Below are 19,735 nucleotides of genomic sequence, written 5' to 3'. Positions count from 1 at the left end.
CAAGGTAATATTTCCATTGATTCCTTTCTCTCTTCCAAATACCATTACTTCACTCTTATCTTATTTATTTTTAATCCATACCTTTTCATTATTTCCTTCCACGCATCAAGCTGTAACTGTACATCTACCTCTTTATCATCCCATATTACCATATCATCTGCAAAAATCATCTTTTTTTCTTTTTCTTTTACTATATCTTTAACTGCCCTATTCATTCCCTCCATCACAACATTAAAAAGCGCAGGAGATGGAATACTTCCTTGCTTAAGTCCTTGTCTTATTTCGAAGTATTCAGAGTTCCCCAATGGTGTTCTAATTCTACAATTGTGGCCTCTGTACATTGTCTTTATAACATTAATGTATCCATCTTCTATATCTATCTTCTTCAGTTCTTCCCAGAGTCTTTCCGTGTCAACTGAGTCACATGCCTTTTCTATGTCTATAAAAACCATTATCACCCTTTTGTTATATTCCCAACTTTTTTCCATCAGTTGACGGATAGAAAATATCAGGTCGATTGTGCTCCTTCCTTTCCTAAACCCATGCTGTTCTTCACTCAGCTCCTTTTCTATCTTTTCACTTATTCGATTTAGTAAAATTCTTTCAAAAATCTTGGCTGTATGACTTACAAGGGTTATTCCTCTGTAGTTTTTACAAAGTCTTTTATTGCCTTTCTTGAAGATGGGAACAATGTCTCCTGTTCTCCAGTCGCCAGGTATTTTACTATTTCTCCACACGTTTGATAGTACTCTATACAGCCACTGCATTCCCACTGGGCCTGGTGCTCTTATCATGTCCACTGATACTTCATCAGGTCCCGGGGCTTTCCCCCCATTCATCTTCTTCACAGCTTTTTCCATTTCTTCCTGTGTAATTTGTCCTAATTCTGCTTCCCAACTTCTCTCAATTTCTCCATTATTTGTTGTTTCCTCATGTACCTGCTCCTCAGCGTTTAACAGCTTCTTAAAATGTTCTTTCCAGAGATCTTTTATATTCCCTGGATCTTCAATAATGGTACCGTCCTTTGTTTCCATCTTTACTGGTACTTCAGAAGCCTTCCTTTTATTTTTCATCATTTTATAGAACATTTTCTTATTGCTCTTCACATCTTCTACCAGTTTTTTTGTAAACTCTTCCCATGCCTTTTTCTTTGCTGTTTCCACTATTTCATTGCACTTCTTTTCCTCTATATATCTTTTATGGTCTTCGTCATTTTTAGTTTTCCACCATTTTCTCCATGCTCCATTTTTTTCTTCTAACTGCTTGGATTGTGGTATCATCCCACCAACTTGTCTGCCTTATTTTTTCCTTTCCAGATGTTCTGCCACATACTTTTTGTGCTGCTTCGACTAAAGTGTCTTTGAATAAACTCCATTCTTTTTCTACATCGCAGAAAACTTCTTTTGGAAATTTTTGTGTTATTAATTCTCTGTACTTCTCAGCACATTCACTCTCCTTCAATTTCCAATCCCGTATCCTCATCACTTTCTTCTGTTTTCTATTTTTCACACACTGATTCATTTTCCATTGTCCCACCAGTAATCTATGGTCTCCATCTGCACTCACTCTTGGAATTACCTTCACATTTGTTACTTTCTCTCCCCATTCCCTATCTACTAGAATATAATCAATTACACTCTTCGTTCTTCCATCCCAACTGTATCTGGTGATAACGTGACTTTCTCTCTTCATAAACCAGCTGTTTGCTATTTTCATTCCATTCCTCTGGCACAAATCCAGGAGTCTTTCCCCTTCTTCATTTCTGCCTCCATATCCAAAACATCCCAATACTTGCTCAAATCCCTTTCTGTCTTTGCCTACCTGTGCATTAAAATCTCCCATCACTATATTAGCATTCTTTATATGGTTTTCTAACACATTTTCAAAGTCCATCTTCTCTTCTTCGCTACATCCCACTTGAGGTGCATAAATCTGGATTACTTTTAGTGTTTCTTTTTGGAATCTCAGGTTTAAGATTATGATCCTGTCTGATATATATCTCACATTTTCAATACAGGTTTGTACATTCTTATTCACCATCACTGCCACACCATTTCTTCCAGACCTGTTATTCCCACTCCAGTACAGTTTTCCCCCTCCTCTCAAATTCTTCTCATCTTTTCCCTTCCACTTTGTTTCGCTTAATCCCAATATATCTAACTTCCTCTCCATCAGTACATCTGTCATTTCTTCCATTTTTCCATTGAGGGTTAATATATTAAGGGTGCCAATATTTAGGTTATTTTTTAGTCCAGTTGGTTTCATCTTCTTGTACTGATGAATATCATCAGGTCTCCCATCATTTGCACCAGTACTTGAAGAAGCAGTGGGGTCAAATCCTGAGTGGTTCGTTCCGAGGCTCGTCTGTGTTTTGAAAGCAATATATGAAGACTTTCCTACTGGCTTGCTAGGCCTAACGCAAGGAAGGATTTTCTGTTGGAGTTGTCTCCCTTAGCATTTGGAGTTTCTCCTCCACCACAAGGCCAGCGGTTCCCTTCTCATTTAATCCCCAGAAAGGAGGGTTGCCTCATCTGCCAGCTACGCCGTTCCGAAGTCTTCCTTCTCCACCGTCGCTGCCATTAAGGTCTTCACCCGTAACCCTGGGCATGGGTTCCGTGTTATACCCCACGGGAGTGGGTCCCTGCCTAAACTCAGCCATCCTAGCACTCCGGCCTACTGAAGTGTAGGATGCCCACCCCCGCGTCGTGGACGCGCCAGACAGGAATTACCCCAGTGGAGGAATAGGGAAGGGCACCCTACCTCCCTGGAGCCAGGTTAATGATTGTGTATGGTGCCACAATCAAAGGGCTTAGAACTATTAGAACTACTTAAACCTAACTAACCTAAGGACAGCACACACATCCATGCCCGAGGCAGGATTCGAATCTGCGACCGTAGCGGTCACGCGGTTCCAGACTGTAGCGCCTAGAACCGAACGGCCACACCGGCCGGCTACACACACACACACACACACACACACACACACACACACACACACACACACACACACACATTTAAACGAATTGACAAGTTCCGTAAGTTTAGCACAAATCTTGTAATCTGATTGTGCTATCGGGTATTTTATTTTGTGTAATCGCATTAACTTGAATTAACCACATTTAAGGTAGACTGCCATTAAGTACACCATATCGAAGTATTGCTTAAACTCCGCATAATTCAGCTGAAAAGAACTGTAGACTTGGAGTAATCATTTCATGTTATGTAAACAGCAGCGACTTCACAAATTCACCATCAGAGAAACAACTTAAATTTCTTGACTGCTACGTTGGATCATCAATAAGACCTGGAAGGTGCAAAGGTGGTTGTGACTAGGACAAAAGTAAACGAAGAGGACTCAGTTTTTTTTTTAGCCAACGTACCGGAAACGTCCAACAACTTAGGCTATTTGACGAGCCTCAAGATTCACACTGAAAAAGTGAATTACTTTTTAGACCAGCTTTATTTATACAAATCTTATAGTCTAAATCGGATTTAGGCAGTGCTTGCAAAATAATTTTATCCAGTGAGAAGTTACATTGTAGGCACATGTGGGGGACCTTGTGACAAAACTGCGCGTGATAGAAAACAACCTGAGGTCAGATAAGGATCCAGCGCCCAGAAACCATGTGATTAATTACCGCAAAAAGTAATAAAAATATATTTTCATTGATCTGTGCCATTTAATGGAAAGAATTGTAATTATGAGGTGGTGTATATTGATACAGATGAGTTTCTTGATCCTTCGTGTGTGCCCGCATCTCGTGGTCGTGCGGTAGCGTTCTCGCTTCCCACGCCCGGGTTCCCGGGTTCGATTCCCGGCGGGGTCAGGGATTTTCTCTGCCTCGTGATGGCTGGGTGTTGTGTGCTGTCCTTAGGTTAGTTAGGTTTAAGTAGTTCTAAGTTCTAGGGGACTGATGACCATAGATGTTAAGTCCCATAGTGCTCAGAGCCATTTGAGCCTTCGTGTGTACCGCATTCTTTCTAACATAATTGAGATCGTTAGTTGAGAACATGATACAGGATGTAACCATGAAATCTGTAACTTGCTTGTTGTAGGGTGGACGTGAAAAAATATTTTTAGCGAATGAGAAGCGAAGTTGTAGACACATGTAGAGGACCTAACATACAAAATAACATAGAATTAGACATTCAGAAAGACACTAGGCGTGGATTTTGTAAAATACGAGGGTGTTATGAAATGCATATTATTTCATCTTTAAGGAAAACCCATACCGCTATGACACTTGTGAGTGTAAAATTGTGTAATTTTTACGCAATGCAGTAGCAATACCGTTAACATTCAACACTATAGCATAACTCTTGTATCATAGAACCAGTATGAATGATAGAAAATGTAACATACAGATAACAAAGGAAGCCAATAGCATTAAACAAATCAGTTTCATTTACTAAGTAGTGAAGAAGAGATTCGGTTTTTCAGATTGCTCGATGCTAAAAATTACTCAGCCCAAAAGTTATAAACTGGTTCACGTGAGACATCACGTTTATTGTACCCAAAATCATCCACCTATTGACCTCATCTCTATATGTACCCCTCATGAACGCAGGGATTCCGTTACTCTTGCAAGCACGTCTGTCCTAGATTTCTATAATAGGCAGTACTTCATAAAAAATTTCGTGTAAATTGGTTCTATGGCTAGCCAAGGAGACTTTTTACTCTTTGTACTCCTTGCATCCATCTAATAAATCGCCAATCGCCCAGTGAAAGGCACTGACCTCCCAGTGCGGTCATTCAGATTCGGATCGCCGTGATTTCCCTAACTCGCTCAAGACGTACACCGATATGGTTCATTTCCAAAGAGTGCATACTTATCCAGCTGAATTTCCACTCTTCGTCGAATGGCCTCGTCATCGACGGATCTCTGAAGCCACCACTTATTTTGTTTGTCTGTAAATCGTGAGTGAAGAACAAATGTTGTTTCATACCAGCTTCTGGGCTGTTGAGTCATTATATTGTCGCCATATTTCGTAACTGTCTTCTTTCTTAAGGTTCTCGGGTGAAAAGAATTCATATTTTGCCTTCCTTTAATTGTACTGACTATCAGTGGAGCAGTTATCCAGAATATTTTTCGTCGCATCCACCAAAATTATCCGACTTAAAAGCATTGCAGAATTATCATTACCAAGGTAATCTTCAATTACTATGAACTGAAGAATTTTTACGTACTTTTCTCCGATACGTTATATTGCTCTTGAAATTTTGAAATGTACAGCGGTGCTGTAGCTTCATTGCACTTTAGTCTCATCGTCACTTCCAGTTTCCTGTATTTGCTCTTCTATTGTTTGTTGTTGTTGTCTTCAGTCCTGAGACTGGTTAGATGCAGCTCTCCATGCTACTCTATCCTGTGCAAGCTTCTTCATCTCCCAGTACCTGCTGCAGCCTACATCCTTCTGAATCTGCTTAGTGTATTGATCTCTTAGTCTCCCTCTACGATTTTTACCCTCCACGCTGCCCTCCAGTACTAAATTGATGATCCCTTGATGCCTCAGAACATGTCCTACCAACCGATCCCTTCTTCTAATCAAGTAGTGCCACAAACTTCTCTTCTCCCCAATTCTATTCAATACTTCATCATTAGTTATGTGATCTACCCATCTAATCTTCAGCATTCTTTTGTAGCACCACATTTCGAAAGCTTCTATTCTCTTCTTGTATAAACTGTTTATCGTCCACGTTTCACTTCCATACATAGCTACACTCCATACAAATACTTTCAGAAACGACTTCCTGACATTTAAATCAATACTCGATGTTAACAAATTTCTCTTCTTCAGAAACGCTTTCCTTGCCATTGCCAGTCTACATTTTATATCCTCTCTACTTCGACCATCATCAGTTATTTTGCTCCCCAAATAGCAAAACTCCTTTACTACTTTAAGTGTCTCATTTCCTAATCTCATTCCCTCAGCATCACCCGACTTAATTCGACTGCATTCCATTATCCTCGTTTTGCTTTTGTTGATGTTCATCTTATACCCTCCTTTCAAGACACTGTCCATTCCGTTCAACTGCTCTTCCAAGTCCTTTGCTGTCTCTGACAGAATTACAATGTCATCGGCGAACCTCAACGTTTTTATTTCTTCTCCATGGACTTTAATACCTACTCCGAATTTTCCTTTTGTTTCCTTTACTGCTTGCTCAATATACAGATTGAATAACATCGGGGAAAGGCTACAACCCTGTCTCACTCCCTTCCCAACCACTGCTTCCCTTTCGTGTCCCTCGACTCTTATAACTGCCATCTGGTTTCTGTACAAATTGTAAATAGCCTTTTGCTCCCTGTATTTTACCCCTACCACCGTCAGAGTTTGAAAGAGAGTATCCCAGTCAACATTGTCGAAAGCTTTATCTAAGTCTACAAATGCTAGAAACGTAGGTTTGCCTTTCCTTAATCTTTCTCCTAAGATAAGTCGTAGGGTCAGTATTGCCTCACGTGTTCCAACATTTCTACGGAATCCAAATTGATCTCCCCCGAGGTCGGCTTCTACCAGTTTTTCCATTCGTCTGTAAAGAATTCACATTAGTATTTTGCAGCTGTGGCTTATTAAACTGATAGTTCGGTAATTTTCACATCTGTCAACAACTGCTTTCTTTGGGATTGGAATTATTGTATTCTTCTCGAAGTCTGAAGGAATTTCGCCTGTGTCATACATCTTGCTCACCAGATGGTAGAGTTTTGTCAGGACTGGCTCTCCCAAGGCCGTCAGTAGTTCTAATGGAATGTTGTCTACTCCCCGGGCCTTGTTTCGACTTAGGTCTTTCAGTGCTCTGTCAAACTCTTCCCGCAATATCATATCTCCCATTTCATCTTCATCTACCTCCTCTTCCATTTCCATAATATTGTCCTCTAGAACATTGCCCCTGTATAGAACCTCTATATACTCCTTCCACCTTTCTGCTTTCCCTTCTTTGCTTAGAACTGGGTTTCCATCTGAGCTCTTAATATTCATAGAAGTGGTTCTCTTTTCTCCATAGGTCTCTTTAATTTTCCTGTAGGCAGTATCTATCTTACCCCTCGTGAAATAAGCCTCTACATCCTTACATTTGTCCTCTAGCCATCCCTGCTTAGCCATTTTGCACTTCCTGTCGATCTCATTTTTGAGACGTTTGTATTCCTTTTTGCCTGCTTCATTTACTGCATTTTTATATTTTCTCCTTTCATCAATTAAATTCAGTATCTCTTCTGTTACCCAAGGATTTCTACTAGCCCTCGTCTTTTTACCTACTTGATCCTCTGCTGCCTTCACTACTTCATCCCTCAGAGCTACCCATTCTTCTTCTACTGTATTTCTTTCCCCCATTCCTGTCAATTGTTCCCTTATGCTTTCCCTGAAACTCTGTACAACCTCTGGTTCTTTCAGTTTATCCAGGTCCCATCTCCTTAAATGCCCACCTTTTTGCAGTTTCTTCAGTTTTAATCTACAGGTCATAACCAATAGATTGTGGTCAGAGTCCACATCTGCCCCTGGAAATGTCTTACAATTTAAAACCTGGTTCCTAAATCTCTGTCTTACCATTATGTAATCTATCTAAAAACTTCTAGTGCTCTTCTTTATGAAATATTAATATCTTCCTTAAAAATAAGAAAGTTGGTAGGCGTGTCTACATCTGAAAGATGACATCTATTCAAATTTCGCGCCAGTCGCATAAGATGCAAATCAGGTTTGCTTGAGATACACGCTGTAACGGTCGTGAGCGTTACTTACCTTTGAGATTGGACAGGGTGACTTGATGCTAGTAAAGAATGCCTTTAAGGTGACAAACACGCCAATACCGACCCCTCCCTGAGTTTGAACGATGTCGTGTAGTAGGGCTACGAGAATTTGTGTGTTCGATCTGCGATACTGCAGAAAGATTTGGCACAAATGTAGCCATCGTACGCGATAGTGGCAGCGGTGGTCACGGGAATGCACGGTCGCAAGAGGACCAGGCTCCGGACGGCAACGTGGCACTAGCGAGAGGAGGACCAGCGTGTTTGGCGTATGACTCTGGCGCGTGGTACTGCATTTGCAGCAGCAATTTGAGACAGTTGACACTACAGTGATACAACGAACTATGGACTGACGTCCTGTAGCGTGTATTCCACTGACCCCATGCCGCCGCCATTTGCGACTTACGTGGTATCAAGTGAGAGCTCGTTGAAGGGCAGGCTGGGAGGTCCGTTGTGTTTAGTGATGAAAGCTGGTTCTGCCTCGCTGCCAATGATGGCTGTGTGTTGGTTAGGAGGCGGTCAGTTGAGGGCCTGCGAACAATCTGTCTGCTTGCTAGACACACTGAGCCTACACGTGGAGTTATGATGTGGGCGGAGATTTTTTATGACAGTAGGAGCACTCTTGTGGTTATTCCACGCATCCTGACTGCAATTTTCTGCGTTAATCTGGTGATTCGACCTTTTGTACTGCCAGTCAAGAACAGTATTCCAAGGGGTGCTTTCCAACAGTATAATGCTCGGCCACATATCGCTGCTGTAACCCAGCATTCTGTACAGAGTGTCGACATATTGCTTTGGTCTGCTCGATCCCCAGGTCTGTTCTCAGTCGAGGACATATGGGACATGATCGGGCGAAACTCCAGCGTGATCCACAATCAGCATTAACCGTCCCTGTGTTGACTGAGCAAGTGCAGCAGTCATGGAAGTCCAACCCACAAACTGATATCCGGCAGCTACAACGCAGTTCATGCACGTTTGCATGCTTGCATTCAAGATTCTGTCGGCTACGCCGCTTATTAATGTACCAGTTTTTCACATGTGCAGTGGCTTATTTCGCGCTTAATTAATCTGCGGTCTTGTCCTGTTAATCACTTAAATATATTACCTAGGCAAATGTATTCCCGAATTTCGTTACTCTTCATTAATTATTTTTTGGTATTATGGTTTTATTTCCATCGGGGTATTTTCTGCTACAGTGAAAGACTGGTGTTACAGATTTTCAGCACAGATTTGGGACACTACGTACTTCTATTGATTGCAGATATTTACTCTGTATCTCTGTTTGACGAGAGTGAAATCGGTATCGTACAAACCACGCCGTAGATAAGTCAGCTTGAGATATGTTAGCAAAGATCTGAATTCTGAGACAAAAAGTTAGCTTCCACCTTTTTGTCCTTGGACAATTCTAAAAGATATCAAGAGGTGTAAATAAACACAAAAATTACTGTAGGAAACGCTTACAAAAGTACATATTTCTGGAAAGTTGATTAATATGTTGCGTCAGCTCTTTCACAATATCCTTTTTATTCATCTTTATGGCTTCAGTTCGTTATTAAGGCCCGTCATTGCGATGTTAAATCTATGGAAACGCGTTATGCGTTGAATGATGTATTGTTTATTCGTATACAGCAGCGCAGCTTCACTTCAAACATAGCAGACGGCTGTCTTATATACACAGAATGTAAAGAAATTTATGTTCAATTTATACCAAGACAGCGTCTATAGTGTATGAAAGCGAAATAACTTAAAGATATCATTCACGACGGAACGGCACACCATTCATAAATATGTGATCCAGTCGCATTGACATAGCAGTGAAGCTTTCGTCGGTAAAAAACTGAAGCCATAATGATGAAATCGTATTTCGAAATGCGCGTTAACAAGTGAAGTACGCAATTGTAAAACAGTAGACGAAATGTGCCATTCATTATTTTGTTTCTCACTGTCTCAGAGTTCCAAGATCAAGTACTGTAAAAAAAGGAAATTCTTCTAGTTAAAGCAGAGTCTGAAGATAATTGTATTGTCATTGTCGTTAAATCAGACGAGATACCCGTCAGAAACCTTTCGGTTAACCTCTTAATAAGTGTTCATATTGTTTCAATGTCTACAGAAATCTTTTTTACACCTTTTTAGTGTGTGTAGTTGTAAATATTTTGTCTAATTTTATCATTTGTCGGTTCCGTTGTTGCGAACAGAGGGTTTTTCTTTCCTCAAACAAATGTTTAGTAAATTTAGAAGGACTTTTACGAACACTAGAAAACTTTCTCTCACAACACGAGCAACCTTACGCACACACTAACGTTATGCAGTCTTAATGTTTATGTTGATATCTCAGACCAATTGTGCTCCTAGTGCTAATTCATTTTAAAATCATATCTGGCTCTAGCATTTCTGATCCGTGTCAGCGCCTGTTTCGTAGTTTTAAGGCTTTTCTCGTATACATTAGTGTAACTAGGCTTCGCCGCGCTGGATTAGCCGAGCGATCTAAGGCGCTGCAGTCATGGGCTGTGCGGCTGGTCCCTCGTGCATGGGTGTGTGTGTTTGTCCTTAGGATAATTTAGGTTAAGCAGTGTGTAAGCTTAGGGACTGATGACCTTAGCAGTTAAGTCCCATAATATTTCACACACATTGGAACATTTTTTTAACTAAGCTTCCTTTTGTTCACGCGTTGCTGACTTGCTGCTTTCTTTGTCACGTTAGCTTTCCGCACAACATTTTGCGTTACGGATTGTCCAAACGAAATTTTTGGCAATAAAATATGAAGACCAAGGGTTGATGATTTTCAGAACTTAAATCATTTCAACTGTCGAATTAACTTGTGTTACATTAATGCTTTCTTTTTATGGGGCGCTGTAGTGAGACCTGGTCTTGGAGTGTAATTGTCCAAAGTGCTTCTATAAGCGCATGTAAATTACAGGCCTACGGCGACGCTTGTAGACGGAGCGGAGGGTTTCTTTTTGTTTGTTTTGTTACGCATCTTTCAATAAAGATGGAAATTAAATTCTTCATTTTAGTCTGTGAAAGCCTGAAGCTCATTGAAATATTTGTAGTACTCTTGTACCGCAAATCACTACGCCATCAGATATTCTTTACGGTCATCTTGTACTCGAACTGTATCAGCACTTCTTGTACACAGGTGTTTATGGTAGAAAACATTATCTTTTAACCTTAAGTGGGCATTATGTAATAAGAAGCTAATTTTTAGCTAGCTGTATCAGTCACAGCCACAAAGGAGATAGGAAAGTGTATCCCTGAGATATCTTATGCGTTAACACCCATTCATTCCATCTGTCAGTTGTGTACTTCTACTGCTGTTCAAAGTAGCATTTGGCGAATTGCGTGGAACAATGTTCGGGCGATCTCTAAGCCAACGTTAATGCTTTTGATGAGTACCTTTCAGTTGTGTAGTTCAGATGGGAATGTAAGAGGCTTAACCGGCGACATTCCTACAGGAATAAATGGTTCACGACGAAGTGCAGCAGCTTCATTCTTGTGCACTATTTCTTCGTGATTTATTTCCCTCTTTATGTGAAAAATTCTATTATTAAGACATAATAATTTAATCTGCATTTTGCATGAAGAAAGACTCTATAAAATTTAGTTTATTTTCGGGCACCGAGTGGCACAGAGAACATCAGCTTAATCTGCTTATTCAACTCATGTTAATATGTGATCGTAATTATTCTGTCTTTAAGGACAGCTCTCAGTTCACTTATCTCGGTGGTCAGGAGACTCTGCGCCAAACGTGATTGCATAAGCGTTTCATATTTGTAATATCGTGATGCATTAGGCGTTTGCGGAAGTCCATTTCAAAAACAGACCCGCGTTTCGGCTAGTAGACTCTCAGCGCATCGTCTCTTGCTCTTTGCAGATAGTCTTCATAAACCATTTAGAGCTGGCATAAAACTTTATTCGTAGCCACAGCCAGTGAGCAGTATGTACTCATTACGATAAGGACTGAACACTGTGCTGGCGGTCTTCAGGTAGCGGACAACTTGTGGAAGATCGGAACACACGGTTCGTTCGTCACCGGTTCACCATGACAGTGATACATATCCAACCACGATGTCGGAAAAAGAAATAATGATGCTTTGGCATCAGGCTCCAAAGCTGGCAAGGGAGTAGCTAAATATCCAGTTCATAACGACAGATTAAAGGCATTATGCTACACTGAAGACCAAAGAAACTGGTACACCTGCCTGATATCGTGTAGAGCCCCCACGAGCGCGGAGAAGTGGCGCAACACGACGTGGCATGGATTCAACTGCTGTCTGAAATAGTGTTGGAGGGGATCGACGCCGTAAATCCTGCGGGCTGTCTAAATCCCTAAGAGTACGAGGGGATGGAGATCTCTTCTGAATAGCACGTTGCAAGGCTTCCCAGATATTCTCAATAATGTTCATATTTTGGGAATTTGGTGGCCAGCGGAAGTGTTTAAACTTAGAAAAGTACTCCTGGAGCCACACACTAACAACTTTGGACGTATGGTGTGTCGCAGTGTCCTGCTGGAATTGCCTAAGTCCGTCGGAATGCACAATGGACATGAATGGATGATGGTGATCAGACAGGATGCTTACATACGTGACCTGTGAGAGTCGTATCTATGCGTATCTGGGGTCCATATCACTTCAGCTGCACACGCCCCACACCATCACGGAGCTTCCACCAGCTTGAACAGTCCCTTGCTGACATACAGGGTCCATGGATTCATGGGGTTGTCTCCATACCGCACGCGTCCATCCGCTCGATGCAATTTGAAACGAGACTCGTTAGATCAGGAAACATGTTTCCAGTCATCAACAATCAAATGTCGGTGTTGATGGGCTCAGGCGAGGCGTAAAGCCTTGTGTCGTGCAGTCATCAAGGGTACACGAGTGGGCCTTCGGCTCCGAAAGTCCATATCGATTATGTTTCGTTGAATTGTTCGCACGTTGACACTTGCTGGTGGCCCATCATTGAAATGTGCATCATTTTGCGGAAGAGTTGCACTTCCGTCACGCTGAACGAAACTCTTCAATCGTCGTTGGCCCCGTTCTTGCAGGATCTTTTTCCGACCGCAGCGATGTCGGAGATTTGATGTTTTCCCAGATTCTTGATAAGCACAGTACACTCGTGAAATGCTAGTACGGGGAAATCCCCACTTCATCGCTACGTCGGAGGTGGTGTGTCCCATCGCTCGTGCTCCGACTGTGACACCAAGTTCAAACTCATTTAAATGTTGATAACCTGCCATTGTAGCAGCAGTAACTGATGTAACAACTGTGCCAGACACATGTCGTTTTATATAAGCGTTGCCGACCGCAGCGCCATATTCTTCCTGTTTACATATCTCTGAACTTGAATACGCATCTCTATACCGGTTTCTTCGGCGCTTCAGTGTAGTTCAGTTGAAAAGTGATAGAGACTAGATTCTGCCATTGAAACGTTATTGAAACGATACTGACTTCCGTCTAAAGTGATTTATTTGAATCACGGAAGCTATCAGTATGTCTGGCTCAGTTATAACTAAAAAACGGCAATATTTAATATAGTGTTACAATGTTCGTATATAATTTTACCTTTTTTTCCAATCTCTTTTAGCAGAGCCAGGTAAACATTGGAACTGCGTAACTATGGTGCACCTTACAGCGCCGAAATTGTGATTAAGGTTGGAGTTTTTGGGTTATTGAATGGAGAAAATGTTTTGTAGCACGTAGTTTTTGATAGATGTTTGCTACATTGTGAAGTACGTTAAAACGTCCATAAGTAATCATTGCGTTACGTGCCCCCTTGTTCTGGCATTGTGTTTGAAAGTGACCCACCGAACGTGTCGTTCATAGCGGAGCGATAAAGGAGACTAATGCAGTTGCGCTGGAACTATGTACTTGTTCCGGCAGTCAGCAATACACTTGTGGTATCGTGCAGTGGATCCAGTGGAAAATCAGGTACTTACTGAAGACTCCATTAGAGTGGAACATGATTTTTCTGCATGCTTCGAAGACTTTATCACTAATCTCTCCGACGCTAGAGTAGAAATGAAATGGGACCGGGTATTCACCAACAGAGTGAGAAAAAATGATTTGCTCGTAAACTGGTTTTGAACATTGATGTTCGGTGTATATTTCCGATGTCGGCGTCGTACCGTGTTTTACCGAACCATTTGGAGTGATAATGTAAGACAAAAGACTCATGTTTGAGAAGAGTTTCGGGTGTCCATGCTGCGAACCTGAATGGCGTTAACCGTGAAGTTGGAAACCGAACTACAGTCATCCTGAGTATATTATTAACTACAGCGTCTGTGTTACCGCTCCAATTTCATTACAAACGGCTACAATTGATTGCGAGTGTATTCTAATTTCATGTGCCCGTTCTATATGCACTAAGTGTTATTCCACTATCACAGCTTTGTCCATTTAGTGAACATTACCTTACGTGCCACGAGACACATTTACCGACCGAACATTATTTCTTTCCATGCCGGTCATGAATGGATTGTAGATAGAGTGATTGGGTATAAGCGTTATGTCCCAACTGTTACCAGTGTAACTGTATCTTGGTGATATGCGGGAGTGCGATATATCATGGACTGGAGAGCTTTCTTTGCTTCCGCTCTCAAAGGCACTTCTTACAATACTCGTTTTTCCCAAAATACTAGACGTCTTTCATCACGTGAGTGCCCTTTGAGCGGCTTCAACAATTCTGTTTCCATCTTTCGCGAGACAGACAGGTGAGTGACCGTTTTCGTTGTCTTAAAGGGTGTGCGATCGATACTTCCTGTTAGTCGAATGTGTGGCGTGGATCTCACATGTTTCAGCAGTAACCCAGTGCATATCGTAATAGTGTTCGGTAGACTTTCTCTTTGGTAGACAACCTACGTTTTCCATGTAACCTAGCAATAAAACGAAGCCTGATATTTGCGTTACGCACAACAGAATGTGTGATGATTCCCCTGAATATATACTCACATTTTAATTGTCAGTTAGTCATGTAACTCGACTGATTCTAGTTTTAGATGATTGATTGTACAGTCAAAGGCCTACTGCATTTTTACATTTGGTGAAGTGCAAATTTGTTTGCCGGTCTTTATACCAGGCATAATGTTATCAAGATTTAGCAATATTTTACAACATTATTGTTGGTTAATAGAGTCATCTATGAAAAATCTACTATTATCACACACGTTCTGATAAGTCAGTAATTGACAGATAATGACGCTATTATGCTTTGCCGGGGCATTCTCGATATTATTGGTGTATCTGTGAAGGAGCCTAATATGGGAATACGTGCAGCATTCCTATCGTCAAGACAAATCGAGCCGCAACATCAAGGTGACGCTAGGTCGCCGATCACCTACGTTGTTAAGAGGAGTAACACATTTTCATTGTTTATTTCAGATATCGGCGCTGCGTAAACAGATCTCCCAATTGCAGAGAGAACCGCGCGACGGCGCTGCGGAGGTAAGTTAAGTCCAGTTCACAGCAGTCACTAGGGTTTGTGTAAGACCAACGAAGCGATGCTGCAAACAAAACGACAATGACACGCTGACTGTGATACTGCAACTACTACTTTTAAGCAAAAGATGTAACATCTCGTGGTTTGATAGCTGCGCGGCAAGAACAGTACAAGTAAAGCTTTACGATATATGGTGTTCATCAGTGACCTATTATTATAATTATAGATCTAAGAAAGTACCACATGCTGTACTTAAGAGGTATATATTACTTACTCGCTTTGGTGGCGCTAAGTGTGCTGGCTTCCAAGACAAGGAAGTAACACACATCCAAACATCACTGTCAAACTAGCTTTGTAGGCAGCAATATTACTCTAACTGGATCCATGCGTTTCGAGAGCAGTGGCCTACCAGTTTTGCTGTTCGTGCATGGCTCCCGAACCACTTAAAGTTTCACGGTGTCACTCGTGTCTCTACGTAACTTCCAACCTCCATGGAGGCTATCATCATGCAGTGTTACTGGAATAGCGCCTCTAGATGATACAGCAGAGAAATCGACTTGATTAATAATTTCAGTAATGTTAATCGCAGCGTATAAACCACAAAAAGTCTTCTCGGTAAAGCTGGTGTGTAAGTCGAGCACTAACCATCAATTAAAGTACATTTACAGTTAGAACAAAGTTTTCACACGACCTTCCTCCCATACGATTACTGACGTTTCTGGCATTGGGAATGACATCCGACCTGATATACAAGAAAAATTGACAAATCCTTGTCGGTCAATTGCCAGTTATTGATTAACCCTCCATTGGAAGAGTCAGGTGCGTAAGAAATGAATGACGATTAAAAGCTTCATATAGAAAACACGTTTCGACATGTTTCCTATCCGTCATCCTCAGATTATCACACGGCTGATAAACCGAGCAGATTTCATCGGTGGAATTCGCCACAGAAGCCTGCAGTCTGAATGAGGAATGTTCGTACCGGAGTAGAGCTTAACAGACACTACGTCGAGTTTAGTTGTTACCTTTTCTTCTACGTTTGCTGAGACCATCTTACAAAATGTGTCCTTTTGTTGTTTATTCACAGGTCTGAAATGGGTTGCAAACGGAAGTGTAGAACTGCGCTGTAAGATGTAGTAGCTGAGTTCATTCGCTTCGTATAACCCACACTATCTTGTTATCTTCTATTTATTTCGTGTTAGAAACGATAATTTGAAATTACAAAAAAATCAAATACGGTTTCAATAGTTACAAAATAAACATATCCCAAATAACGATGCACAGCTGTATGGACTTAAAAAAAAAAAAAAAATGATTCAAATGGCTCTGAGCACTATGGGACTCAACATCTTAGGTCGTCAGTCCCCTAGAACTTAGAACTACTTAAACCTAACTAACCTAATGACATCACACACACACATGCCCGAGGCAGGATTCGAACCTGTGACCGTAGCAGTCCCGCGGTTCCGGACTGCAGCGCCAGAACGGCACGGCCACCGCGGCCGGAGTGTATGGACTTTAGTGTCTGTTTGTAAACAGATCTGCAGCAGTGTCTTGCCAGTGTTATAGCAAGTTGCACGTACCACAATCGAGAGTGCATTGTCTGTTCTCTACTTCCTTGTGCAGTCGCACGCACGAGAGCGCTGGGTCTTGTAGAAAGGCCTGTTTCACTAAGTGGTCTTTTGATCTGCGAAACATTATTCATAATCAGTCAAAGGGCTTCTACACAGACCACCTGTCTGCTGTCCAGCTGGTTTCTCCTCAGCAGATCTCGTCAACTGGTTTTGTTTTCCCGCAGTGTCGTATATTTTAGTTCTAGGATAAACGCATAGTTTTTGCCAGAATATGCCCAAAGCTGCACAATAACGTAGCCGCCCACCCCGCAGACATGGCTCCTCTCGTGGTGTATTCCTCGGTTTGTAGTACAGTCGATCTCCAGTACCGCATTAGGGATCATACAGGCCTAACACACGTCGCTTTAGGTTCTATCCTGCCTTCCACGACAACACAACTTTTAGTCCGATTTGTACCGACAGCTTCAAGAACGATGAGAAAGTTGGCTGTGCGTTCAGCGATAAAATGTGTATGAACAACGCTCTCTTCCCACTGTTCCGTATCTAAACGGCGGAATTAGTTGCAGTGCACAGAACTATGAGCTCTCGACATACTTACAAACCTAGCAGGCTGGAAACATACTCACGACAAATAAATCGCAGCACCAAGGGAGGACTTGTTCGACATGAACGGAAGTTGGAAGGCGTGTTTCTACGTCTTGGTCCGTCAGACTGGAAATGGCGTCAAGCTACCGTAACGTCTATTCAGATTTCGCGCCAGACGCATAAGATTGGCGTTAGTAGCGCCACTATGAGGATGCAAATCAGGTTTGCTTCAAATACACGCTGTAACGGTCGTGAGCGTTAGTTATCTTTAAGACGGAAATTGTGTATTGATGTTAGTCAGGAACACACTTAACGTAACACAGGCGCCATTAACAACATTTCACTGAGTTTGAACGAGAGCGTGTGATAGGGCTACGAGGAGCTGGGTGTTCCTTCTGTGATATTGCAGAAAGACTTGGCAGGAATATAGTCACTGCAGACGATTGCTGGCAGTGGTGGTCACAGTAATGTACAATCGCAAGACGACCAGGCTACAGATGGCCATGTGACAATACCGAGTCGGAAGACCATCGTGTTGACCATATGGCTCTGGCGCATGGTACTGCATCTGTAGCAGCAATTGGCACCAGCGTCACAACGAACTGTTACAGATCGGTTAGTTTAAGGACAGCTCCGAGCTAGACGCCCTGTAGCGTGCATTCCACTGAACCCAAACCATCACCATTTGCGACTTCAGTGGTGTGTTTGCTTATAAAAGCTGGTTCTGCGTCTGTGCCGGTGACGGCCGTGTGTTGGTTAGGAGGAGGCCAGTTGAGGGCCTGCTTACCAACTTGTCTGAGTGAAACTTCCTGGCGGATTAAAACTGTGTGCCGGACCGAGACTCGAACTCGGTATCTTTGCCTTTCGCGGGCAAGTCCTCTACCAGATCGGTTAGTTTAAGGACAGCACTTGCCCGCGAAAGGCAAAGGTCCCGAGTTCGAGTCTCGGTCCGGCACACAGTTTTAATCTGTCAGGAAGTTTCATATCAGCGCACACTCCGCTGCGGAGTGAAAATCTCATTCTGGTAACTTGTCTGAGTGCTACACTAGACCTAGACCTAGTGCTACACTAGACCTAGACAGTTATGTTCTGGGGCACGATTTTTTATGATAGCAGGAGCACTTTTGTGGTTAGCCCACGCACCCTGACTGCAAATTTCTTCTTAATCTGGTGATTTGACCTGTTGAACTGCCAGTCATGAACGGCATTCCAAGGCGTGTTTTCCAACAGGACAACGCTCGCCCATATGCCCCTGTTGTAACCCCACATACTGTACAGTGTGTCGACATGTTGCCTTGGTCTGCTTGATCACCAGATCTGTCTCCAAACGTGCACATATGGGCATGATCGGACGAAATCTCCAGTGTGATCCACAAACAGCTTTAACCGTCCCTGTATTGACCGACCAGGTGCAATAGGCATGGAACTAAATCTCACAAACTGACATCCTGCACGTGTACAACACAATGCATCCACGTTTGTATTCCTGGATAAACACTGGTTATTAATGTACCAGCATTTCACATTTGCAAGAGCTTATCTCGCGCTTGTGATCTTTGCAGTTTTAATCACTTAGATATACAGGGTGTTACAATAAGGTACGGCCAAACTTTCAGGAAACATTCCTCACACACAAAGAAAGAAAATATGTTATGTGGACATGTGTCCGGAAACGCTTACTTTCCATGTTAGAGCTCATTTTATTACTTCTCTTCAAATCACATTAATCATGGAATGGAAACACACAGCAACAGAACGTACCAGCGTAACTTCAAACACTTTGTTACAGGAAATGTTGAAAATGTCCTCCGTTAGCGAGGATACATGCATCCACCCTCCGTCGCATGGAATCCCTGATGCGCTGATGCAGCCCTGGGGAATGGCGTATTGTATCACATCCGTCCACAATACGAGCACGAAGAGTCTCTACATTTGGTACCGGGGTTGCGTAGACAAGAGCTTTCAAATGCTCACATAAATGAAAGTCAAGAGGGTTGAGTTCAGGAGAGCGTGGAGGCCATGGAATTGGTCCGCCTCTACCAATCCAGCGGTCACCGAATCTGTTGTTGAGAAGCGTACGAACACTTAGACTGAAATGTGCAGGAGCTCCATCGTGCATGAACCACATGTTGTGTCGTACTTGTAAAGATACATGTTCTAGCAGCACAGGTAGAGTATCCCGTATGAAATCATGATAACGTGCTCCATTGAGCGTAGGTGGAAGAATCTGGGGCCCACTCAAAACATCACCAACAATGCCTGCCGATACGTTCACAGAAAATCTGTGTTGATGACGTGATTGCACAATTGTGTGCGGATTCTCGTCAGCCCACACATGTTGATTGTGAAAATTTACAATTTGATCACGTTGGAATGAAGCCTCATCCGTAAAGAGAACATTTGCACTGAAAT

At 42.3% G+C, this 19,735-nt stretch overlaps 1 protein-coding gene across 3 annotated transcripts in view; it reads left to right on the top strand.

The window, feature by feature from the left end:
• Positions 1-19,735, top strand: part of LOC126162040 (thyroid receptor-interacting protein 11-like) — a 442,937-nt gene that overhangs the window by 106,235 nt on the left and 316,967 nt on the right. For all 3 annotated transcript variants that reach the window (XM_049918272.1, XM_049918270.1, XM_049918271.1), the window contains exon 3: positions 15,107-15,169. In XM_049918272.1, coding sequence (XP_049774229.1) covers positions 15,107-15,169 — 63 coding nt within the window. The remainder of the gene's footprint in view (positions 1-15,106; positions 15,170-19,735) is intronic.

The sequence above is a fragment of the Schistocerca cancellata genome, chromosome 2 (genome assembly GCF_023864275.1).
Source record: "Schistocerca cancellata isolate TAMUIC-IGC-003103 chromosome 2, iqSchCanc2.1, whole genome shotgun sequence".
NCBI classification, from domain to species: Eukaryota; Metazoa; Arthropoda; class Insecta; order Orthoptera; family Acrididae; genus Schistocerca; species Schistocerca cancellata.
Note: the sequence above shows the minus strand (reverse complement) of the source record. Positions and strands in the feature narration are given on the sequence as shown.